The 26,206-nt window shown below is 35.1% G+C and overlaps 1 protein-coding gene across 3 annotated transcripts in view; it reads right to left on the reverse strand.

Annotated features, from left to right (window-relative positions):
- Positions 1–332: 332 nt before the first annotated feature.
- LOC140149196 (ATP-binding cassette sub-family C member 9-like) overlaps positions 333–26,206 on the reverse strand; it is a 51,592-nt gene continuing 25,718 nt past the window's right edge. For 2 of the 3 annotated variants that reach the window (XM_072171409.1, XM_072171408.1), the window contains exons 13-33: positions 23,488–23,593; positions 22,969–23,067; positions 21,848–22,013; positions 21,013–21,153; positions 20,114–20,351; positions 18,420–18,488; positions 15,815–16,047; positions 14,803–14,972; positions 13,713–13,782; positions 13,113–13,270; positions 10,931–11,023; positions 10,589–10,691; positions 10,316–10,429; positions 9,042–9,153; positions 8,446–8,576; positions 7,526–7,604; positions 6,838–6,946; positions 5,892–5,995; positions 5,465–5,598; positions 5,083–5,145; positions 333–3,600 (exon numbers count right to left, since the gene is read on the reverse strand). In XM_072171409.1, coding sequence (XP_072027510.1) covers positions 3,463–3,600; positions 5,083–5,145; positions 5,465–5,598; positions 5,892–5,995; positions 6,838–6,946; positions 7,526–7,604; positions 8,446–8,576; positions 9,042–9,153; positions 10,316–10,429; positions 10,589–10,691; positions 10,931–11,023; positions 13,113–13,270; positions 13,713–13,782; positions 14,803–14,972; positions 15,815–16,047; positions 18,420–18,488; positions 20,114–20,351; positions 21,013–21,153; positions 21,848–22,013; positions 22,969–23,067; positions 23,488–23,593 — 2,630 coding nt within the window. In that variant the 3' untranslated portion in view covers positions 333–3,462. The remainder of the gene's footprint in view (positions 3,601–5,082; positions 5,146–5,464; positions 5,599–5,891; positions 5,996–6,837; positions 6,947–7,525; positions 7,605–8,445; positions 8,577–9,041; positions 9,154–10,315; positions 10,430–10,588; positions 10,692–10,930; positions 11,024–13,112; positions 13,271–13,712; positions 13,783–14,802; positions 14,973–15,814; positions 16,048–18,419; positions 18,489–20,113; positions 20,352–21,012; positions 21,154–21,847; positions 22,014–22,968; positions 23,068–23,487; positions 23,594–26,206) is intronic. The other variant, XM_072171410.1, reaches the window with a different exon arrangement.

Here is a 26,206-nt window from a genome sequence, read left to right on the forward strand (position 1 = left end):
ATTTAAAACCTTATCAGCTCATGGCAAACTAATAATATATTTTCACTGAAGTACCTTCTTTCAAATGACATAATTACGGAGGGAAAACTTGTTTCATAACTCTTAGTATCATCATGATATCCTTTCTTTAAATTTCCAGACAACTTGAAGAAATAGCAAGAAAGAATTAATTTGCAAAGTATATGTTGATTTAATCACATAAGGTTACATCATTTGTCCTTAATCAAAATTAAAATTACTTTTCTTTTATACAATTTTACATCAATTATTATTGATTGCAGATAACTAAGAATATTATAAGTGCAGACTTTGTAAATTGGTAGTTTGCGTAGTTTTTGTTAGACTAGATATATTTAAGATTCAAATCAGGAAAGAATAATGATCACTTTTCTTAAGGACTATTACATAACCGCACACTTGAACCACTCTTTTCCTGTAAATTTACAAAGAAGGTAATATTTTGGTTTTAGCTTTTTCGTTACAAGGTGATTTATATCACTCATACCTAAATTCTAGACACCTCATTGGTTGATTACCATTTACCTATCCCAACAACGCTTACACTGTGTGATAGTGCGATACATTATGATCCATCACATAGTAAACATAGTACGCAACTATGCGTGACTGTGTGAGTGTGACTGTGGAAAAGACTACTTCTCTTGGATTCACCAATTTAGTAGTGGGAAAATTATTGGAAACATGTATTATGTAAGAGCAAAATGATTATGTTGCAGAATTTATGTACGAGTGATATAAAACAAATATTAACATCTTCAATTTGTGTAATGATAGAAATATAAGAACTCACCATACCAGCTATTGAAATAGAACATCCCCCTCCACCATGCGATTATATTTAAACCATTACACTCATATACAGATATTTTTACAATATTCACACACTTAAAAATGAAAGTGAAAAAGCACACAAGATTTCTGTGTAACTAAACACAATTCATAAAGTACACTTCATTAAACTCACAAAGCCATGCCACACTGGTCTCTTATATCAACTACATATTGGCAAGCATATTGTAATATACATGGTATGTTTTGTTGGGTAAGAATGCAATTCATGTTTAGCTTTCCTTATCATATAGGGGGCCTATAGCCCGGGTACGACTTGTAAATAATCAGGGCATTCGGGCTGTGACTCGCACATTTGGGCACTTTCTCATGCCAAGGTAGCAAAATCTTACGCTTTTTAGATTTTCAAGCACCCTGGCTCATATAATCATCATGGGTGAAAAATTAAATATTGCAATTGGCACACATTAATTATCTCCCAGCGCCCCACTGGTCGACTGCATCTCGACAGCCCTGAAATAATACAAGTCAACTTAACTCAATAGGACATTGCAATTGGCAGACAATAATTCTCTCCCGGTGCCTCACTAGTCAACAGTATCAACAGCCCTGAAATAATACAAGTCAACTTAACTCAATAGGATTTATCTACTTAGAGATTTACTTAGTTATTACAACAATAAAGGTCCAATAATGATAAAGAAATTTAAAACAGTGAAAAGGGCATAAAGTATTCTGATGATAAAAAAGCTTTCACAGATTTAGCGGAGTGTTTTTGTAGACACACACAATTTTATTTCATTGATAATGATGAAAATCATCTAAAATCACAAAAAACTAATCCAATATCACAAATTTAAAAAAAAAGAAAGAATTTGTATTTGAAACAGCTGTTTTTAGTACAGTGCAGTTGTAAATAAATTAATAATAATTATTTGGCTAGAATACCAGCCTGCCACCATCACTACTAGTATACCTATGATTTGAACTATAGAGAGTGCATTGATCATTGCATCTGGTAGTGTTTGGTTAAATATTTTAATCATACACAAGACATATTGTATGTACAGAAGCTATGTAGATGTCACCATTTGTATCTCCACCATTTGCACATAGAATGACTGACATGCATAGCACATCGAGTGTAAGTTTAAACAGTTAAAAAATATATACAAACTATATATAAAGACTAAAGAATTAAATAGACAATTACTACCATGAACTATAGGTAAATTAAGTAATTCTTGTCAAAGCTGAAACATACCTGTTGCGTCCATGTAGCGTACTAAGCCTTCTGGACCACATTATATGTGTGTGCTTATCGCAGAACTACAAGCATGCCAAGTATTCCAACTTGGCCAAGAATTACCTAATATACCCACAGGAGCTCTTTACTGCATATTACTACCATGAAAAGTGAGCATTTGTACTGCATACTCTTCCCTATGCTAAATGTAAATAATCCTGCTCTGTGCAAACAGGCTACTTGATTGAAAAATCTTGATTATTTCAATTTTAAAAGACTTGATATTACCCTGTCTTATCTTATCTACACAATTGAAGAATAGCAGTTCACAGCAATTACTCTAATATTATAGAAAATTATAGTGCAAATTAAAATAAAGTACATCATGAGGAAGCTTCAAACAGAACAGTTGATGGACAAGTCAATTATGAGGATTTTGCAAACATTCTGGATAAGCAAAAATTACACATACCCATACAAGTAACTGCTGAAGACCCATCTTGGAAGATATAGCTCGGTGGAATTTTGTTATGGATGGATTTAAATGTCTCCTATTATGTCTGACAGGTGATATATAATGAAGAATGTTGTTTTTGCACTGGCAGTTATTCTATACTTTATACACCAAGTAGTAGACAACTCATAATGAAAATATGCACACAGGTATTTGAGTGCCTACACTCAGTATTGTATGACAACCCAAAAGGGTCTATGTATTTACAAAAACGGTCATTTTCTTTTATGACATGATAAAAAATAGAGACCATAAGAGTTGCTTCAATAATCACAAAACTCACTTCACAGAAGATCTGACATCTTGCACATACACAGGCAACTATTACAAATATAAGTTTGTTACACTAGCAAGATAGAGATCTTGAGACATGTTCAGTACTATGTATGTAATCTTGTCTTAATAACATTAACATAATCACATTATTTACATGTTATGTTCAACTTCTTGGTTGATTGGTCCTGCCAATCTGGCAAACATGTTTTTGATACTTGTTTGCTTTAGAAGGACACAATAATTATGTGCTACAAATACACCCAACAAATAGATGTATATGGTAAGTGAAATCATGATTTCATCGTTCAAATTCAATATGACACATATTAGTACTGACTTTGCACGCACTCATTAATCTCTGATACACTATAAATAAATAAAAGTCCAGCTGCCATTTTGATCTTAGTGCTCATAATGCATCTTATTTTCCCTCTATAAGTTACATTTTCATCACACCACATAACATTGTTACTCATGAAATACCTTACATTACACTGAAATAAAGATTCCAAATTCTCAAGTTCACTGCATAAAATCAATAATCAACAGACAAATAAAGCCAAAACTGAACCCTGAACTATACACAGATATATTATGAGGATCAACTACCATTTACTTATTTCCCTCCTTTAACAAGAGTAGTAAATATGCTATCTTCTCTTGCAAGTAACCGATCTGGAGTATCATATTCCGCTATGTGACCATCACTCAGCACCAGAATTTTATCAGAATCCAATATAGTTGCCACACGATGCTGAAAAATACAAGGAAATCAAACAGTATTAACTCCTATTTTGTTTCATGTAAAAGTTAAGCACATACGGGATGTGGACTTAACGCGGCTGTGTACTCTAGACATTGTTGCTTTCGCGAAATTGAGTTTTTTTGATATGTTTGTACTTTGTTATGTTTTTTATAAATACAAGGAATGAAAATCCAGATTTGTAAACTCCAACTGCAATATTTTAAGGATTTTATTTCACTATTCCACTCGTGTTTGAAATTGAAAAGGAAAGAAAATCTTTGTTGTACCAGCAGGGTACACGCTTGGCAAGCAACAACGCATCGCTTTGCGTGTCGCGCAATTTAATAACGCACAAATACGCTTACGCATACGCGACGCTTATCTGCATCTTGCGGCGCATCTTATGGAAACACCACGGAAGCACTGATTTCACAAAAACCTAGTCGTCATATGGCTCCGCTTTAGCTGATAAAATGTGATTTTTTCAAGTTCTTTCCCCCGATTTAAACATCAAGATATGAATAGATTTCGCCCAAACTTCTCAAGGGTTTGTGGATTTACCCGATGTTCACGTAATGTAAGGTAGAAAAACGAGAACTGCCGCATTCACCTGTAAGCTTCGATCAAAGTGCAAAATGTGACCACTTTAAACTTCAACGGCCTTTATTTCAATGTTCATTTTCTCGGTAAAATGACGATTTAGGTACACAATAACTCAATAAATACAGCATCTATAGGTAAGCAATTATGCTCATCATAAAAAGCATGATTGACTTAAGAAACGGTTTTCTCATTTTTTTATATTTTGGTCTATTTCCAATTTTAGGCATCATTTTGTGCAAATAGGCGGTTGTGAATTTTAAAAGTTCATTTTGATGCCTTATATGGTCAATATCTCCAAAAATAAGGCCAATATCAAAAAACTAAAAAAAACGTTTTTGGAATGGTGCCTCAAGATTAAGAAAAAAGCAAAACAAACATTTTTGGAAAGAGTGTTTTTTTGTTATGATGTACCGAACAAAAATGGCCAAAATTCACTTTTTGTGATTTTCTTCATAATTGTTGTTTTTACACCAAAACCGTACTTATATTGAGATTCATTGATGTCTTGCCTTTATAAAAATGTATACTTTTACATGTCTTGCGTAAATATTTACAAAGTTATGGCACTTTTACTACATGCGTATCTGAGAGTACACAGCTACCTTAACACATGTATAAATGGTCTTCTGCTTAGGGATTGTATTTTCTATCTTAAAGGTGTACTTTGTGATTTTAGCATCCTGTTTTTCGGGCATGGTTCAATGTATATCCATGAAAAAAGCTTATTTCCAAAATTAGTTGATTGATACACTGAATTTGTGAGTTCACATAGTAACATCCCCAACTTTGTTGAAGTTGGGGATTTATTTCTAGTAATGTTAGCTTGACAAAGTCAAGGAAAGTATCAAGATTTATCAGATTATCAAAATTACCAATAATGCTACTTACTGCAATTGTGATGACGGTTCTATCCTTGAAAGCTGTAGCTACAACTTGTTGTAAAATAGCATCCTGTATGGAGACAATCAAAATGGCATCTTTAAATTAAAATAAAGTTATAGGATTTACACAAAAAGGTAAGAAGAGATGGATGATAGAACATAAATTATACATATAATCTGGAAGGAAACTTCCATCCACTCATTCGATATGGCAAATATATAAAGGATAGTCTCAGGAGACCGTGCAGTTAGCTTTTTAAATTCACATTTTAGTGCATTAGTTTTTTTCCATGTTTTGATGAGTTTGTTCCATTTATGTTCAGGAAAAAAATGTGGCCTCAAAACACAATAAAAAAGCTACAAAGAGTAAAATGAATGCCTATACTTACTGTTTCCAAGTCTATAGATGCAGTGGCTTCATCCATGATAAGAATACGAGATTTTCTAAGGAAAGCCCGGGCTAGACAGAACAACTGACGCTGACCTACACTAAAATTCTCCCCTCCTTCACTCACAAATGAATCTGAAAAAAAAAAAAAAAAAAATCCAAGAAAATTATATATTAAGATACTTGTTTCTTCACTGCAGTACAGAGTACAGAGCATACATGGCTAATTCAGAAAGTTTAGGAATACAATCTCACTTGCAGCCAATAACTGGTATGATGAAATCGGCAAGTTCCAATCGCCACTCATCTAAGGTTCCACATGTGCATTTTAGTACTATAACAACATTCTTTGCTCCAAATGGTTCACTTACAAGATTAAGTTTACGAATATTGATTTAGTTTACAAATCACACTTTTCAAAATCTCACCTAGACCATTAGGTAAAGCTGTGACAATGTGTTTAAGTTGTGCAATCTCCAGTGATTCCCACAGCTCTGAGTCTGGATGATCTCCTTCTGGGTCTAAATTGAACCTGCAGTCAAAAGCAAAGCAACAAAGTTAGTCCTAAACAATCAAGTAGTAATTCCAAGCTTACAATAAAGCAGAGCTGTTTTGTCTACCTTTTCAACCATGTTTTGATGCAACATAATATTACCACTAGAAGTGTTAATAATAATATCTATTTTGATAGTTTTTATTTATCTAATAGTCACTGGCTGTTCAGCAGCTGGTCAAAAGTATTCTACAGGTAGCTCCACCCAGGACAGCATTACAAGTATCTCTTTGATATGAAGGACATATTTTAATACATTATCTCTCGGTGGTTTATATGACTCATATGCTGTTGTAGCTTCTCTCTTGCAGAAGTAATTCTGATTTATAAAAAAAACAGTGCAGTGATTTATATAGTGCGCTACGCACAAACACAACGCCTAGATGTTGATACACAAGCCTCAACACACTTTACTCGTTTTCGCTGACCACTACGGCCCACATCATTCCATAAACCATTTAACAACAACACAGAGACTTTGAAGCTTCAAGAGCGCACATCCTAGACAATCCACAATTATTTACCTTCGCAACCAGGATCAGCTCCCCGAGTTTTGTACGGGTTACAACAAGACAATTAACAGTAGGTTCCTTGTCCAGGGGAATTTCAAGCTCAATTTTCCATGAGAGCATACTAGACTACCGCCAGGGTTCAAACCCACAACCTCTCACACCATAGTCGAACGTTTTATCGATTGAGCTAACTTGACTGCTTTATATGATGTATTGGTGACATTGACCCAACGTTACATATATATATTACAACAAATTCACTAAGATTTGAGATTACCGACACAAGATGACACTGCATGAACACAATACCTTATAGTTCCTGTAAATAGCACAGGATCTTGAGGAATAATTGATAGTCTGTGTCTCAGCTCTGACAGTGGTAGCCTTGCTATGTTAATTCCATCAATTAAAATTTCACCTGTTTAGGAAATAAGAGGGAAAAAACAAATGTGTTGAATGTATTTTACACTTCATCCTATTACTACTCCCCAGTCAAGTTCTTTTTCAGACAGCTCTTGGGAAACAATTGTAAAATCCTGTGGGTACTATCCTAGGTGGTACAATGAATTTTGCATTGTTTAAAAATCCTTCTAGAATTTTAACTTTTCTTAACTGACCTATAATATCTCTTAATTTCCCACTGGGAAAGGGGAGCTTCAAAACAACAACAAAAAACCATTTCACATAAACAAACAAATAAATTATGTCCTATGGAACGTATGACAACCTTCTCAATGGAACATATGTTACACACTGTCACTTTTTGGATGGAATGTCAAATGAAATAGACAACAGCAACAATAACCACGATCTCTACTGACCCTTAAATGACATTACTGCTCACTAAGGACAGCCACTCTCATGGTCATTGTGGAAAAGCAATCCATTTGTGTCTTTGTGGCTACACCAGGTGACCCTGCTGTGTTCCTGCTGTAGTTGACAGCAAAGAGTAAAGTAAATATTCTCCCCAAGTTTGCAAAAAATAATGTAATCTTACCATTAAATGTCTCAATGATCCTGAATAAAGTGAGTGTTAGTGAAGACTTGCCACTCCCTGTTCTGCCACAAATGCCAACCTATAAAGGGTGAGAGAGAAAAGGAATGAATGAAATGAGAACATTATCCGTTAACATATCACTCTCCAGTTTTAATTATATAGCATATAATTCAGTAGAATATATTACAAATTTTCAATTCAAAAGTACACACTAGAAAAAGCAAACAAACTTGGTACGTCCGATAGTCTTAGTAGGGCATTACAGCCAGGAAAAAAAACATGCTGCTCTGCGGGCGGATGGATGGACTTGCCAAGTAGGGTTAGTCGGTCACAATTTTTTTTTTTTCTGGAAGAGGCTAAATAGCCCTTAAAAATCACAGTAAGCTTGAAAACTCTGAAAAAGTTTTGCAAACATATTAAATTTTTTTTGAAATATATGTATGCAAATACTTTAGATCAAATTTTCTTCAAAAATAGTGCTCAACTATATAATAATAAATAGGAGCGATCAAGAAGTAGTAAAGATGCTAATACAAGTTCATGGTATTTTTTACACAAATTTATTATGTCTCCTACAACATTGTTTCGAGGAGGTTTTTGCACCTCCTCTCATCAGGGAGTGATCAATAACAAAGTTCTCAAAAATAGTAAAACCACAGACTACTACAGACCATGTATCATATCAACAAAGTCCCCATGCATTGTATGCTGTAAACTCTCGCATATTCATGAGGGCCGATTGTTCGATTGTGCCATGTCTCACATTGCCTGCCTTACCGTAAAAATATGCATTAAGTGCATTGCAGTTTTGCCTGTTGCATTTTCATGGAACAATCGGCCCTCATTATCGAGTGATGCTGAGACTTTGACTGCTTGTACGCGATGTTATCTTTTTCGTCCATGAGTAAAAAAAACCTTACCTTTTCACCAGCTTTCATATGTATACTGATATTTTGTAGTACTGGGTCTAATTCTCTAGCATATCTTGCAGAGACTTCTTGATATACTATATCACCTCTATCAGGCCATTCTCTACTGGGTACCAAAATACCTAAGTAAACAAACACAATAAAGCAAAAAGAACAGAAATTAATTGACAAGCACTTGTGGTACACATTTGGGGAAAGCATATAGGCCTGAAATATGGAAAATCCTTTTTTGACCTAATGGTAAGTTGTCCTTTCTATTCCAAATCATCAGCCTTAACATAGGCAAGGATTGCACAAACCTTCCTTGAAAATATAATTCTGGGGAGCAAGTCATTGATTCTGTATCTAGCTAAACTACCCTACTAGTTGACAATCTACGAGGTCAAAAATCCTATTATTTTAAAGCTTCTATACATTAATTTTTCCTTGCATCTATTCTTACCATTATAATCTTCCTTCTCTACATTGGTGTAGAACTCAATACGTTCTATAGCATTCATCTGCATTTCCATGTCAGCAGACATAAGGATTACCCAATTCAATTGACTTGCTATCTGTAATGTTTATCCTCCCATATTATATCTTACCATCATAATCTTCCTTCTCTACATTGCTGTAGAACTCAATACGTTCTATAGCATTCATCTGCATTTCCATGTCAGCAGACATACGGATTACCCAATTCAATTGACTTGCTATCTGTAGAAGACAAAACAGTGTGAATAATATGGTAATTAACAAAGCCAAATGAGGAATTTCCATTAAAGAGTTACCAGAGAGTTCACAGACAATGCAGAGGACAATCATGTCACTGGCTGAGAGGATACAAGAATCAGAGAGAAAACAAAACAGAAATACAAGATATGATATAAGATATATAACCGAGATAAAGGAAATCACTTTCTACTGCATATTTATGACCTCCTCTTAACAACAACAAAACAGTGGTACCAATGTCACATTCCAACAGGAAGCAGATCAGGAGGAACAGGAGAATTGGTCAATTTGAGAAAGCGCTACAGTCAGTCTACTCTGAAGTACAAAGTAGCGACGCGGACACACACATTGTGCCGACTTTGTATACGCGCGCGTTGTCACTTTGTACTTCAGAGTGGACAAACTGTACAATGCAGAATGAAACTGTCACTGAGGTATGTTTACATCATTTGCAATTGGATTGTATACATGGAATTTTTTGAATTAAATTCAGGAACTTGGTAATGAAATACAGACTCCATGTAGCCCCATGAATGATTGGTCGGCTGAACCTTAATTTGGCATGTCATATCTTCCATTATGCATATACATTGTTGCACCAAAATATGAAATCATGCAGCAGTAATCGGACTGTTTTTCCCAATGGGTGCCAGGATCATTTTCTATTAAATTCTTCATTGAGAATTCAGAGACTCACTGAAAATATACAAAAGTGTGACATAATTTAACTGATCTTCTTTACCTAATTTTAAGTAAACAGTCTATTTGAAAAACCTTGTAAAAATTCTACTCTCTTTCTACAATTTAACTTACATGTATTTTATTTCCAAACCTATTTCTTAAAGCTTCTTGGATGAGAAGATATTAGAGGGTGGGTTTTGAACTAAAGGCCTCTAGATAATAACATCATTCAGTTGGTAGAGCATCAGTCCGGTGATCCGAAGGTACCAGGTTCAAATCCTGGATGGTCAGTGAAATCTTTTCACTGGCTGTCATTTATGTATGTGGAGACTTCTGTTGAAAACCTTTCTCATAAACTTATTGTATATCCTTCTATAATTTCAAGGTTATTACCTATCATCCATAACCACAATGAAAATACTTAGAGCCTGTTTACTACTTAAACAAGAATACTGCTACTTACTGATAGTGCATATGTAATGGCTAGGCCTACATAGCTTGGTTCAAGGCTACCTAGTGCAGCAGATGTCATGGTAGTAAAACCTGCAACAAGAACTATGACAGCTCCTATGAAATCCTGTGAAAAAGCAAGTTTGGGGGACAGTATTACATAGACTGATACAATATCATTTTTTGTTTAAAATTATTTAACTTCCCTTCTGAAAAGTCACACAGACCCTATGTTCAAGCTTTCATACTACTTGTAGGTAATACAACAAGACTCATGCTGACTTACCAGTCTTATCCCTAGCCATCTGTTAGCAGTTTGCAGATAAAGAAAGGCTACGTTGTTTGTTTCAATCTTCTTCAAAATTGTCCTCTGGAATCGCTTCTCTTGACTTCAACCAAGAAAAAATAAAAGTTACCAATGTGGGCTTTTGTTAGGCAAAGGTTGAATCAAAATATGGACATTTTACAACAAAGTCGGACAAAATAATGCAATATGGTCGTATTGATAAAATGTGTTCTGAAATGTATTCCCAATTATGTCGCCTTCTTTCAATAAGGCACAAATAGTGGCTACAACTTTAAGATGACTTCATACTTGGATATGATAGGGATATATGCATGTTCTTACCTGTAAGCCCGTATAGTTGATAATCCACCCAAAGATTCAGAGAATTGTGCAAATATTGGTGACTTGCTTATGCTGTCTATCCTCTGTAACTCCCTAATTACACAAACAAAAGTAACATTGGTTTAACTACAATTATCTTGGCACCAACCCGTCAACACTGTCAAATAATAGATGACATGACATTAAAAAAAAAAACATTTTACTCAAGAGAGCAATGATTCTGTTACCTTTCCATGAATTCACTGCAAGTTGGTTTGCTTTCTGATCTTGCTTAATATTTCAGAATATTCATTTACAAGATTGCCAGGCACAATAAAAATTAATTTGAAGTACTTAGAATTCAACTGAAGCAGAACATGAAATCAAAAAGTATGCAATTCATTACAATCAAACATGTATTCCTGCCGCAAACAGGACGTTTCGCACCACACCCGTATATACCATGACCAATTCGCCCAATACACATACATACCACTACCAGTTCGCCCCAATTGACATTACATACCACTACCAGTTCGCCCCAATTGACTTCCTGTGTAAAGTTGCCGTGCATATACAATGTGTGCGATCAATCAATACAACCTCCAATTGTGTGCATGTACAGGATGTAGTCCTGGTATAATCAACATGACCTTCCAGCGCAAGAGCATGGATGTATAATATTTAATAGCAAAATCACAACAACTTCAATTTCCAACCCGGACATGTGTTCTGAACTCGCCACCCATAGAGTTAGTTCACAAATATTATAAATTTTTATACCAATCTGATTTCAAATTAGAATATCTCCACAATTATGAACCCTTAACTAGCAAAAGTATACATTTTGGGGAAGCTGAAAACATAATTAAATGTACACATATCAACTCATTGCACAGGGTGACATTGAAGTTATACAGGGTGGAATAAAAAGATTCTGGATAAAAAATGAATGCTAAGGTTATATGTCAGGTCTTTTGTGTGGCAAATTTTTGAATTTGAGCACTGCGACCTGTATTTAAATTACAATAATTTACAAATCAGATTGCACCTTTTTCAGAAATAAATATGATGTATATAGTATAATAGTCCTGGTTGTGGTGTATGCTATAAGCCAGTAAAGAAATAGGCCTATGATGTGCATGTATCAGAAGGTAACAGAATTAAGGAAAGGATAGGCCCTACCCAGTTAGAGAAACAAGGGATAAACATGATCAATGAAAGAACGAACACACAGCTAATAATAATAACAGAAACAAGGAAGGAATTGTTTTAGACAACTGTCCATTATGTTTTTATAGCTAGCCTGATCATGCAACGACATAAAAAGCTGAACCATCTAGCTTCCAAATCTGGGTGTTTGATATAGGCTTACCTAGAAAGGGAAAACCTACTGGGCATGTGAACAGGAAAAATAACAAGTTATTATGAAGTTCAGAATTAAATCAAAGTCCCTATATCACTAAACATATTATTGCACAAAATTGTTCTTTGTTATTTGAACATTCTTTACCCAGGGTAGCCCCAATGTCTTATAACCCAACGAATGTGGACCATTCTAATTAGATGTAAGCTTGGACATGTTAAAACATTACAAATATGCTAAAAAAATCAACATGATCAGGGATGAAAAAAAAAAATCATGTACAACGACCGTTGGCCTGCATGATGTATATATACCCAGCAAACACAAAAATGTTTTTAAAACGTTATATATGTGTTATAAACATGTTTTGGTTTTATTAGCAAGAAAAGCACTAAAAAGGGAGATTCACAGCGAAATATTGTGTTTTCTAATAAGCCTAAAATGTATTCCCTGACGGAACTGTTATGACTGAAAGTTGTCCTTGGCATTGATCGCATGCACAGCTTTGCACGCTACGGCAACGTTACACAGTGAGTCAACTGGGCCAAACTGATCGTGGTATGTAATGTGTATTGGGCGAACTTTTTTGGGGCAAATAGGTTTCAGGGTGTAACGTCTCGCATTCTTCCTGCCTTATTGTCAATAGAGTGAGCAGCAAAGACAAATTGCAATATGTGATAACATTCCACTGACTCACCTTGATGTTGCTATGAAATACACCATGAGGAGTATATAGAGAGCTGCTATAGGTATAATAGCAATGATGAAGAAGGGCGACACAATTGCATTCACAATGATTGCAGACAGACAATGTGATTCAATAACTCATAGACTCACCTTGATGTTGCTATGAAGTACACCATGAGGAGTATATAGAGAGCTGCTATAGGTATAATAGCAATGATGAAGAAGGGTGACACAATTGCATTTACAATGATTGCAGAGATACATGTCAATGTGAAACGGAAGAAGCTTGACATTGTATTACCAAGTCGCTGGCGGAAATAAGGAAAAAAAGACATAATATATAGGTTAAATTATAGTATAAGCAGTTGATTTTGCAACTGTTTGCAGACAACCTATTGTTAATTGTACACAATAGTCTGTCTTGTCTCAAGTTGAGAGTAACGCCATGTTGGATTTCTCAGTGGCAGATTCAAATTGTGCGTTTATTCTCAACTTGAGACGTCACAAGACACAATACATTAAATATTTCATTTGACAAAACCAAGTTAAAGACTTACTGTTTTTGCTGACAGTTTCATAAGTGAACCACTGACTTTTGTCCACAATAACACCAGCTTTGAGAATGTTGGGGTTCACTGGCCATTAGCTTTGGTTCTCTCAAATTAAACTTTCAATTCAACTCTTATAAACTCAAGAAACAATCTCCCAAAATGTCAAACATCTATATGACATACCACTCATAAAACTTACCATATCCATAACATTAGTGTCTGAAGAGAAACGATTCAAGACTCGGCCGATTGGTGTGGTGTCAAAAAATCTGGAATAAAACACACCACCATAATTCAAATAAGCTGACAGGTGCTTGGATTTGATCTTAGCAGAAATACTACACAACTAATTAACTAATTAACTCTGATGTGCTCAAGTTGATGGCATACTTGCATTCACACACCAATTGATCTTAAACAGGAAGCCCCGCTTGGTCAGTTCTTCACAGAAGAACTGGCTTACACCTGTTACTTTGATGACAGACAGAACAGAATTTACATGGATAAATTTTAACCTTGACTTATTCCCTAAGGAACTTGAACCAAAAGTGGGGCTTCCACTTTAAGAGAATAGAGGTCAAAATTCAGCACAAACACATTAAACTTTCATTTGGTATATGGTATGTTTAGAATTGCTCACCATATCATAACCGACTAACAAGAATCAAAGACAGAATTAAAATGACTAGTTTGCGTCTGACATCATCTGTCAATCAAACTCAGGCACGGTTTGTTTGCGAGTGTCGTGATGATTGAGTTCCTGGATGCTGTGGTAAAACAGCGTGCCTTATGGTTAATTTTGCACCTTCAAATATACAAACCGTCTCAATAAGCTAGGTCTTAGTAATAGGAAACTTTCTTTTCTGAAGGCACCATGTCAACAATGCCTAGAAAAGTTGCATTTTGCCTTGTAAAAGTATCATAATGTTTCGCCATTTTCTGTGATTCCTTTCTCCGATTGGCACCAGATGAATCAAACTATCCTTTTACATGCTACTGACCAATCAAGGATCGTGGTGAGTTTGATTGACAGTGAAATCGGACGCAAACTAGTATTTTTAATTAAATGGTGGGATATGCTTTTCGACAGGAGTTTATAATAATTAGTATGTTTTTAGCGGGTTCACCGTCAGACAAGTTTAGAACTGTCTAAACTTGTCTGACCTCGAACCTGCTAAAAACTTACTAATATGCCTTTTAATTCTCTTTCAGATTATAAAAAAGAATAGAGAACAAATACTAATAGTGATTTTAATTGTGTTAATAGACATTTGTAATATAATTCCTACCTCATTGGAGCATGCATAATGTTAAACAACATTTTATTATGTAATCGTCTGGCTGCATATAATGTAGACAATAGAATGACAACGGATGATATGGTTGACATGACGATGCTGGATATGGACAAAGCTGCATAACCCGTCAGGTACTTGAACAAGATGTCATTAAGTTCTTCCTGTAAGGGAAAAAAAGTAAATAAAAATAAATGTAATGCATGATATTCATAAGCAAAGAAATATATTTCCATTATATGAAGAAGTAAACCTGATTCAACTACTGGAAAGAGCTCTTACATATTAACCCAAAATGTTACAATTAAACAAGACAACATATAAATACAAATCCAGACCGGCACACAACCGAACTTGAAAAAAAAAGCAAGGGAATGTGCCGGCGCGGGAATCGAACCCATGACCTTCCGATCTCTAGACGGACGCCTAATTTATATGTTGTCTTGTTTAATTGTAACACTTTGGGTTGGTAAACTGTTCACTCTTTCTTATTTAATATATTCAGTTTCCTCTCGTAGCGAGCAATCGTTCCCCATTGTGTTTATTTGTTCTTGTGCAGGATGCTTATCCCCATTATCTACTTTTCTTACATATTACACAAACTATTGCCAATCATGATGGCCCAAGACTCACCATGGAGCATCATCCAGGGATCTGATCAATAAAAACTCACAGGACTCTATAATCATGCTACATCCTGAGTAACTCACAGCCAAGATCAGCTCTATCTATGTTAGAGCTTGTAATTCAGAATTCAAGCAAGCAAATGTTTTTATGAGAGCAAGTGGTTTGAACACATAATTTGCTACAAATGTGTATGACAGTACAAGAGACCAGTGCCTTATTGATTGCATTATCAAACATAGTCCCTATTTTCACCATGGGTTCAACCATTTACAAATCTATCATAATCTCAGAAGGAATTGATTGGATTCAAATCTTGTAAGATCATCCCTAACCAATGTGACGAAATTTATGTAAAAAATTCATCATCTGTATTACTTACGGTTGTTGCATTGGTTACGTTATTTCCCGCTTCAGACCAGTCCGACAGCCAGAAATTGGTGGCAATACTGAGGCCATTCTGTCCAACAAAAAGAACCATGACGAATGCAAACAAGAGGACACCAATAGCTTTGATATAATACCAGTAGACATCAATCTTGACTGATCCTGTCAAACGTTCTTCTTTCTCTATTAGATTCCCTTTTTCACTACTGTCTGGTTCTTTAATACTTGCTGCAATTCAAAGAGATGAAACAATTATTAAAACTCAATATTCACCACATGTAGGTCCTTGTATAAAATAACACATACAACTAATTCCAGTCCAGTGTTTCAACACATATAAATGAACTGATACAGATAAAACTAATTTGTATATTTGGGTTTCATCAAATGTATACCCTGATATACACTAGCAAACATAAATTAATAAAAACATTTTGCAAAATAACAATAACAACAAAACAAATGAATAAATATTATTTTAAATTAAAACAATCAAAAATGGAAATGCCAATCATCAGCGTTGGTGTTTCTCACATCTCATAAATAATGACTTGTGTTGGATCATAATCAATGTAGACCTTTTTTTTCACCATAGTATCCTCACAAACATACACACTTTTGTGTGGTCATCTTTAAAATGTACTGTTACTATGTTTGGGTGTATTTTAAGATGTGCACTGTATATCTACTTTTCCAATAATTTCAAATCCATCTATAAACCAAACATGAATCAATTTCTTCTAATTGTCTGATCAAGAGTTGTGTACTTCCTTGAGTGATGGAAGTCATTTATTCACTGGTTGCAGTTGTGCTGACATACCCTGAGTAATTAAATTTGTTTATTCAATTTATTTTGGTATCTAATATCATTTTATTTTATTATTATTTATTTATTATAATATTTTGATTAATTAAGTTCCTTTCATACACCCTCCTGACTGAGCACAATACAATCAAAACCCTCATGTCAGCTAATATATCCATTAATATCTGTCTTGCAACTATGTATGAAATTCATTCAGAAGATATAGCAATTCAAATTCCTGATTATATTTTTACGATTTTATTGAGTATTTGTTCAGATTTAGAATGCAAAGACCTTCTCCTATGTTGCGCCTTGCACCTGGAATAGACTGCCAATTGGTATCACATGTATCAGGGAATCACAATCAGTGGGTGTTTTTAAGAAGGTTCTGAAGTCACATATCCTCAGATTATGTAGCCTTTCAATCACATGCAGTGATTGCTGTTTTAGTTTTCCTCCTGTTGTTCTTTTGTTTTGTTTTTTGTCTTTGAGCACTTCGTTCTAAAAGTAGCACCACTATCAAAATATTTGTATGTATGTATTTTGTATGTATGTAGAAGCAATGCACTTAACAACAAAAATATAAGCATAAATATAAAAATTAAAAGAACCAACATGCTTACAGCACAGCCAGAAGGAGAGCAGAACAAGGCAAAAAAAAAGGCAATTCAAATGTGATGATTTTAAAAATCAGGCAAGCAATAAATAGTACATTACAGATACAGAAACAAATATAGGCAAGCAATGTGATGCGATCAAGCAAAATCAGTCGGAACTCAGAAATATTAAATTTTCAGTTTCTTAAAGGATAGTAAAAAGCATTTACAAAGCTGGATTTTGCAGAAAACCCCACTGAAATTGAACAACCAGTTCCAAAGATATGAGCAGTAAAAGAGCTTCCAAAACAAAAGGAAACAAAAGGAAATAGTTCCTTTGTTTGGACAAAAGGAAATAGTTCCTTTGTTTGGGCTATATCTCAAAATCAATATTTCCGAGTTCCGACTGACTTTGCTTGATCGCATCACATACCATGTATATGAAAGATAAAATACAAATATATCAAAGTAAAATTAGAAGACAAAAACATTTCATTTACATGCAGCAAGAAATAAAAAGAGAGTATTGATGACTGGCACCCACCCACGCCCTCAACAATAAAAGAACATGAAAAACAACATTTTCATGAAATCAAAACCTTGACCTAAACAAACATCAGAATACATACTATCATATAAGAATATGTTTCAAAAATATATTTGTACCACATAAATATATAAATATGATATATAATGCAAAATGGATCAAAATGAAACAAGGCACACATAACGGCTAGAATAGGGAACCATTGATTAAAGCAGAGGTCACCAGTACATATGAGCAAAATTATGATGCAAACAAATGCATATTCTAAAACAATTCAATCTTAAATACAACAATTATGACTGAGGAAAATGAAACCGGTATAAGGAACACACAAAAGCAACATATGGGGAACCCTGTATGAGCAGAGGTCACCAATACATGCATCCTCCGCCTAGATCCTCAGCATCTGGTTCTTGAAACAAATAGAGAACCTGAGCACATGAAACATATTCAAAACACATGGCAAGAAAAAGAAAATAGAACAACCCTGGTGGAGAAGAGGTTGCTAGCACATGCATCCACAACCAAGAAAATTCTTACACCCAAAAATGATGAAACAGTACTTCCAACTTCATTGAAGTATTACTAACAAATACAAAAAAAAGTAACTTTTAAACGATTACCAGTTGCAGGCAACAAATAATGAACCTACCCTCCTGGTTACTGTTTGGGTTGGTATTTACTAACCTACCCTCCTGGTTACCGTTTGAGTTGATATTTACTGAAACACAACAATGATGCATCATTTTCTTCATTAAAATGTCAGAAGCATTTTTAAAGCGTGGTTGAAACATGAATATTAACATATAATCTTCTGACCAATGTACTTTTGATACATGGTGTATGACACTCTGATACCAGTCTCTTACACTGTGTGGCATCTATGAACATAGATAAAGGACACTACAAGCTGATTGTTTGAAGGAATCGGCTGTGAATGAAAATATCATTGAAAAGAGCAGATTCAGAATGTCTAAATTAAAAGAAGAATTATTGTATTTGCTTGCACCAAACCCGAGCTATACACATTTAAATTAAACCACCCATGTTTATTATAGCTGCACATGGTTTCACTTCCTATGCATGTAGCCATGATCATGGTAGTGTGTTGACTGGTATGGCACGATACTCGAATGCAAAATAAAGTTGTGTGGCAGGAGTGGTTTCGATCAATAATGCCTAGTGGGCTACATTATGGCCTAAAGATGGGCCTCAAGACTTCTTTTTCAATCTTTCCATTTCATTTTTATCATATTGCACTGCACACAAAGAAAAGAGAAGTATAATATGGCACCTCAAAGTTTTGTGAAACTAAAGAGTCCCTGTGAAGTTCATCGTCACTTTCGTCTCTTTAGTTTCCTGCAGCTGATCGGATATCAAATACATGTAAGGATTAGAGTGTGAGCAAGATTAGAATCATGTGACCTTAACAAACTGACAGTCTGAAGCTTTAGGGTCTCGAAGACCGCGAACTGCTAGATCAAAAGTGAAAATATTAGAGTTAGGCAAATAGACCAAAAGATCAGCAGCTCAAGACTTAAGTTTTAGTTGGATCATCTGAAAGACAATCAATTACACAAGTTATCATGGTTATAAGAGGAGGTATCCATACTATCTGCAGCACCGTCATAGATTTTGCATTTGAATATAGTAGGCCTAGCTTCTAGCGCAATACCAATCAATACACTTCACGCATGGTAAGTGAAACCGTGGCTGGTTTTATTCAAATGAGCATAACCCGGGTTTGGTGTAAGCAAATACAACAATTCATTTTTAATCAGAATCTGCTCTTTTCAATGATATTTTCATTTACAACGGATTCCTACAAGATTTCGTACAAAAGTGCCATAAACATGAGTTTACTTCTTTTTGAATCAGCTTGTATCTCCTTATAAGAGGACATGTTCAGATTATAATTTAAAACAGCAGACTGCTATTGAATTATTTGCACAAATTATTTACTTCTGTCAAAAAATATGATTATCAAGACTGAATTTACACTCGACTGCAAAATAAGTGATGCATCGCTTATCGCTAGCATACTAGTCACATCGATTGTATACAACAAATGTCATCAAAATATTCCAAAATACCACAAAATACATTTTAGGACATCCATTTTTGTTGATAATTATTGTTTTGAGGTAATTCATATCAGATAACTGGTGACACTTGCGAAAAAAGAAAATTAATATAAGCAAAATAGTAAATCTGGGAGTAGGCAATGATTGAACATGTGACAAGTGTCATCGCTTGGAGTAATTTCAACTTGCACAAGCGACATGCAAAAGCAATGGATATTGATTTAATCTGCTTGGTTTGGGCTATGTTATCATACACAAATACCTTGTTTTTCCAGCACTTTGGCACGTAGCTGCTGTTTCTTTTGATCTTCAATCTGCTGTGACACCATCCTCATTAGCTGTGCTCTCTCTTCCATTGTCTTCTCGTCCTCCGTCTCTGACTCAGACTCAACAATTTCTTGCATAGTCTCCCTCCAGCTAGCTGCTAGTTGTGGATCAGCTTCTTCAATGCTTTCTAGAGTGCCCTGGTGCACTATTTTGCCTTCTTTAATGTACACAATCTGTCAACATAAATTACTAGCCAAGTTAATCATGGCAGGATTAATGATCAGTAGTCATTTTAATTATACATTAACCCTAACAGTACTAGGTACTACAAAATACTACTTGATATATGCACTGCACGTTCGAATCCCACCCAGAGCAAACAACTTCTTTCTTTGTTCTCTCTTTATTCCTTCCTTTGTTCTCTCTTTATTCCTTCCCTTCCAGTCGCCAAAAAGCTCTTAGGCCGTTAGGGTTAGGTTACCACTATCGAAACTCAATATAGGCTTAATTAACCCTAACAGTACCAGGTACTACAAAATACTATTTGACATATTATGCACTGCGTGTGCGTGCATGCCAGGTGATGTGATGATGCAATCACCCCAACCTGTGGCTAAGTGTCACTGACCTAGTGCTTGAGCATGCAAGCGGTCTCGGGTTTGAATTCCACCCAGAGCAAACAACTTCTTTCTTTTTTTATCTCTTTATCCCTTCCTTTTTTCCCTTCCAGTCGCCAAAAAGCCCTTAGGCCGTTAGGGTTAATATTACAATATCACACCTTCATTTACTATAAATAATGGTGATTCTCAATCTAAATTATAGCCACAGTACAGCAATTTCAATGTTTCACATGTTCAAGATGTTTTGCCACATAATATAGCTACAACTACTCACCTTATCAACTCTGTCCAGGTATTGTATCTGATGAGTTACGAGAATCACAGTTCTTTTGTTCTCTTTATTAAGGAACTCCACGATACCTTCTTCAAACAGATGACCTCCAACATGGACATCAAGAGCTGACAGAGGGTCATCCTGAAACAAAACAACACAATACATCAGACATGCTACATGTCCTAACATTTGAGGCCCTAGCTGAATTTCAACGTAAAACTGACTCTTCAACAAACTCTTACACAGACCAACGACAGAATAGCCTGGAGAGCAGTAGTAGCGTGCGCAATGGCAACATAGCCGGAAAGCATAGACGATGATGATATGAAGTTTACAATGTTGTTTAGAAAATAAATTTGAAAACTCTTAACTTTTAATTAAATTGAAAATATTGAGAAATTGATTAACAAGATCAGAAAAAGTAATTTGCATCCTTAGCAAAACCATCCTAACCCTAAATTAATCAAATTATTATAAACACAAAAGGTTAAAACAAGTGCAGTGTACTGCTAAGCATACATGTTTGTACTTCTTGTACGATGCTTGTAAGTTGTAGAATAATGTTAAATGTTAATAACAAAATTCAAGATCATTACCTAACTATAGAAACAATAGAGTCACAAAAGAGATCAAACTTATTGATGCTACCATTTCAACCCAGTACAAGGTTCATGAATAACATGGCAGAGGTTGTGAATGTTTTGAGTCATCCAGTAATAAATCAAAATTGACAACATCTGAATCAAACGTCAGATTCCCTAACAACATTTTCAGTTAGAATACAACCTGTTCTTAACATGGACATGAGAAAAAAAAAGAAGAGCAAAGTACTTACCAAAAGGACAATTTTATTAGGGCTGTACATAGCTCTAGCCACACTGACTCTCTGTTTCTGTCCACCACTCAAATTGATTCCTTTCTCTCCTATTTCTGTTTGATCTCCTGCTGGTAGAATATCTATGTCTGGTTGCAGAGAACATGCTTTGATAATGGCCTTATATCTACAGCAAAAGGGATATCACAAAAGAAGCTTATTGTCAACTATTAGTTATTCGGAGAGTGGCTGTAACACCCTTCCAGTTTTTCATTTGATGTGCTAAAATGCTCACAATAAATTATTACCAAATGACAAAACAAAAACAAAACACATGGGCACATGTTTTGGTACTGATTACTTCTATTCCTTCAACATTTGTAACACAATCAGAATTTGAGAAATTAGCAAACTTAGGCCACATTAATTTGCCAGTTTGTCTCAAAGCTCCTCTGATGTTCAAAATCTAATGCAGAAGGCACTTAAAAAGATTTTCATTTTAGCTATAATTGATTTATAACTGATGGGAACCAAGTTGTCTTCTAATATTGCACATAATGCTACACAAAATAAATCAAATATAAAATGTATTATTTCAGTCTTGTGTTTTTTATTTTATGATGTCGGGACATATATACAAATCGCCTATTTGGGCACATTTAACCTTACAATATTCTTAACTTTTATCACAGCAAATCACAGCCTTCTTTCAAGTTCTCAATGATAAAAAGAAAAAAAAAAGGAAAAAGATTTTTTTTGATAATTCAGGCATGACTAACGTGAACCAATTTTTTAAATGAACCTGGTAGCTTTGAAACAAACTTTAAACGTTTTATATGAAAAACCCTACAACCTTTTAAAATAATTGTCAAAATGTTATTGTAAAATATTTTTTGCAAACATTTTTGCCAAATATTTTGTCAACAAATAATAACATTATGTTAGAATCTTTTGCATCAATTTAAAAAAAATGTCTTCTGAATGTTATTTAAACTTTTTATACCATTTATATACCCCGATATTTCTGTAAATTTCTGTAAAAACGTTTTGTATTTGCTGGGATATTACCAATTTGGAAACAAATAATCCTTACAAGTTACAAGTTACAGTTGACTTATCAGTTAAACTATGATATACCCTACCTTTGTTCATCAAACTCATTCCCAAAGAGTATATTGTCTCGGAATGTTGCATTCAGTAACCATGGTTTCTGAGCTCCATACGCAATACTTGCATGATCACTGTAATGTACAAAAACAACACAAGCAAATCTTTGAACTAAGGTGCTTACTACACCTACTTTAGCACCCTACACACATCAACATCTCTTTGTATACGCCTCAACACTAAAGCAAAAACAACTATTGGTTTGTCTCACAAGACATTTTTTTTGCCAAGGGAAAAAAACCAGAAAAGTTGGCTGCTGGTTTTCAATTTTCTCCTCAGACAATCTTTTACTTTTGGTTTTATCAAAATCATGGAAGTACATTTCAAATGATGACAGAAATTAATATGACTTTCTTATTTTTACCAAATATCAGTAGATGTTGTTGATTGTCTTTACTCCCTAAAATCACTTTCAGTTGACAGATATGACTTAAAAACATCTCACAACACATTGTTCTTTAAATTGTCAAAAAACACTAGTATTTGAAGCTTACCTATTCCACTGTATCATGCCATCTAATGTAGTCATTTCACCTAATAGAGCAGAGAGTAAAGATGATTTGCCAGCACCGACTTGACCTACGATGACAGTCAACTTGCCTGTAAGGAAAAGAATATTGTAGTGCATAAATTTGGTAGGATTTAAAATTCTCTTTATAAATAAGTTGGTGAAATTTTATATTCATGAACTTTATTTATCAATAAATTGATTGCCACCTTGATTGATTATTATAAAAGGCAACTTTGATCTTTTGCATCATCTATTTCTTAACATACTTTACACCACACAGATCATTTGAGAACAGATATTATTTTTTTTCAACCAAAGAATGGAATCATTTACCGTGTAAATGGTGTTAAAACTGTCGACACATTCAAGAAACGGGGTTTTTTTTCAATAATTCTTTTCTCTATAAGTAGAAACATCTTGAATGCTAATGTTTTAAAAGTTTTAGGTGTTATCTAAGAAATTAGATCCAAAGAGAACCAACTCAAAGTTGCCCTGTGTGTAATGCCATGGTAAATCCTACTGTGTGTAATGCCATGGTAAATCCTACTGTGTGTAATGCCATGGTAAATCCTACTGTGTGTAATGCCATGGTAAATCCTACTGTGTGCAATGCTATGGTAAATCCTACTGTGTGCAATGCCATGGTAAATCCTACTGTGTGCAATGCTATGGTAAATCCTACTGTGTGTAATGCTATGGTAAATCCTACTGTGTGTAATGCCATGGTAAATCCTACTGTGTGTAATGCCATGGTAAATCCTACTGTGTGTAATGCCATGGTAAATCCTACTGTGTGTAATGCCATGGTAAATCCTACTGTGTGTAATGCCATGGTAAATCCTACTGTGTGTAATGCCATGGTAAATCCTACTGTGTGTAATGCCATGGTAACTCCTACTGTGTGTAATGCCATGGTAAATCCTACTGTGTGTAATGCCCTACTGTGTAATGCCATGGTAAATCCTACTGTGTGTAATGCCATGGTAAATCCTACTGTGTGTAATGCCATGGTAAATCCTACTGTGTGTAATGCCATGGTAAATCCTACTGTGTGTAATGCCATGGTAAATCCTACTGTGTGTAATGCCATGGTAAATCCTGTGTGTAATGCCATGGTAAATCCTACTGTGTGTAATGCCATGGTAAATCCTACTGTGTGTAATGCTATGGTAAATCCTACTGTGTGTAATACCATGGTAAATCCTACTCTGTGTAATGCCATGGTAAATCCTACTGTGTAATGCCATGGTAAATCCTACTGTGTGTATGCCATGGTAAATCCTACTGTGTGTAATGCCATGGTAAATCCTACTGTGTGTAATGCTATGGTAAATCCTACTGTGTGTAATGCTATGGTAAATCCTACTTTGTGTAATGCCATGGAAAATCCTACTGTGTGTAATGCCATGGTAAATCCTACTGTGTGTAATGCCATGGTAAATCCTACTGTGTGTAATGCCATGGTAAATCCTACTGTGTGTAATGCTATGGTAAATCCTACTGCGTACGTGTTGGCCGACAAACGAGGACACACACAAGATTTTTCACCCTAAACTGTGGACCTACTTCCAACCGAGGACTGTCCTCGGTCTCAAACTGCTGCAAAAGACCTCAAATGCATGCTAGATGCTTTAAACGCGATTTGCCTGAAACCGAGGACCACACGTGTAAAAACTACCGTCCGCAGGGTGATGGCTAAAACATACTTTACACCACACAGATCATTTGAGAACAGATATTATTTTTTTTCAACCAAAGAATGGAATCATTTACCGTGTAAATGGTGTTAAAACTGTCGACACATTCAAGAAACGGTTTTTTTTCAATAAGTAATTCTTTTCTCTATAAGTAGAAACATCTTGAATGCTAATGTTTTAAAAGTTTTAGGTGTTATCTAAGAAATTAGATCCAAAGAGAACCAACTCAAAGTTGCCCTGTGTGTAATGCCATGGTAAATCCTACTGTGTGTAATGCCATGGTAAATCCTACTGTGTGTAATGCCATGGTAAATCCTACTGTGTGTAATGCCATGGTAAATCCTACTGTGTGCAATGCTATGGTGAATCCTACTGTGTGTAATGCCATGGTAAATCCTACTGTGTGTAATGCCATGGTAAATCCTACTGTGTGCAATGCCATGGTAAATCCTACTGTGTGCAATGCTATGGTAAATCCTACTGTGTGTAATGCCATGGTAAATCCTACTGTGTGTAATGCTATGGTAAATCCTACTGTGTGTAATGCCATGGTAAATCCTACTGTGTGTAATGCCATGGTAAATCCTACTGTGTAATGCCATGGTAAATCCTACTGTGTGTAATGCCATGGTAAATCCTACTGTGTGTAATGCCATGGTAAATCCTACTGTGTGTAATGCTATGGTAAATCCTACTGTGTGTAATGCTATGGTAAATCCTACTTTGTGTAATGCCATGGAAAATCCTACTGTGTGTAATGCCATGGTAAATCCTACTGTGTGTAATGCCATGGTAAATCCTACTGTGTGTAATGCCATGGTAAATCCTACTGTGTGTAATGCCATGGTAAATCCTACTGTGTGTAATGCCATGGTAAATCCTACTGTGTGTAATGCTATGGTAAATCATACTTTGTGTAATGCCATGGTAAATCCTACTGTGTGTAATGCCATGGTAAATCCTACTGTGTGTAATGCCATGGCAAATCCTACTGTGTGTAATGCC

The sequence above is a fragment of the Amphiura filiformis genome, chromosome 3, assembly GCF_039555335.1.
Source record: "Amphiura filiformis chromosome 3, Afil_fr2py, whole genome shotgun sequence".
Lineage (NCBI taxonomy): Eukaryota > Metazoa > Echinodermata > Ophiuroidea > Amphilepidida > Amphiuridae > Amphiura > Amphiura filiformis.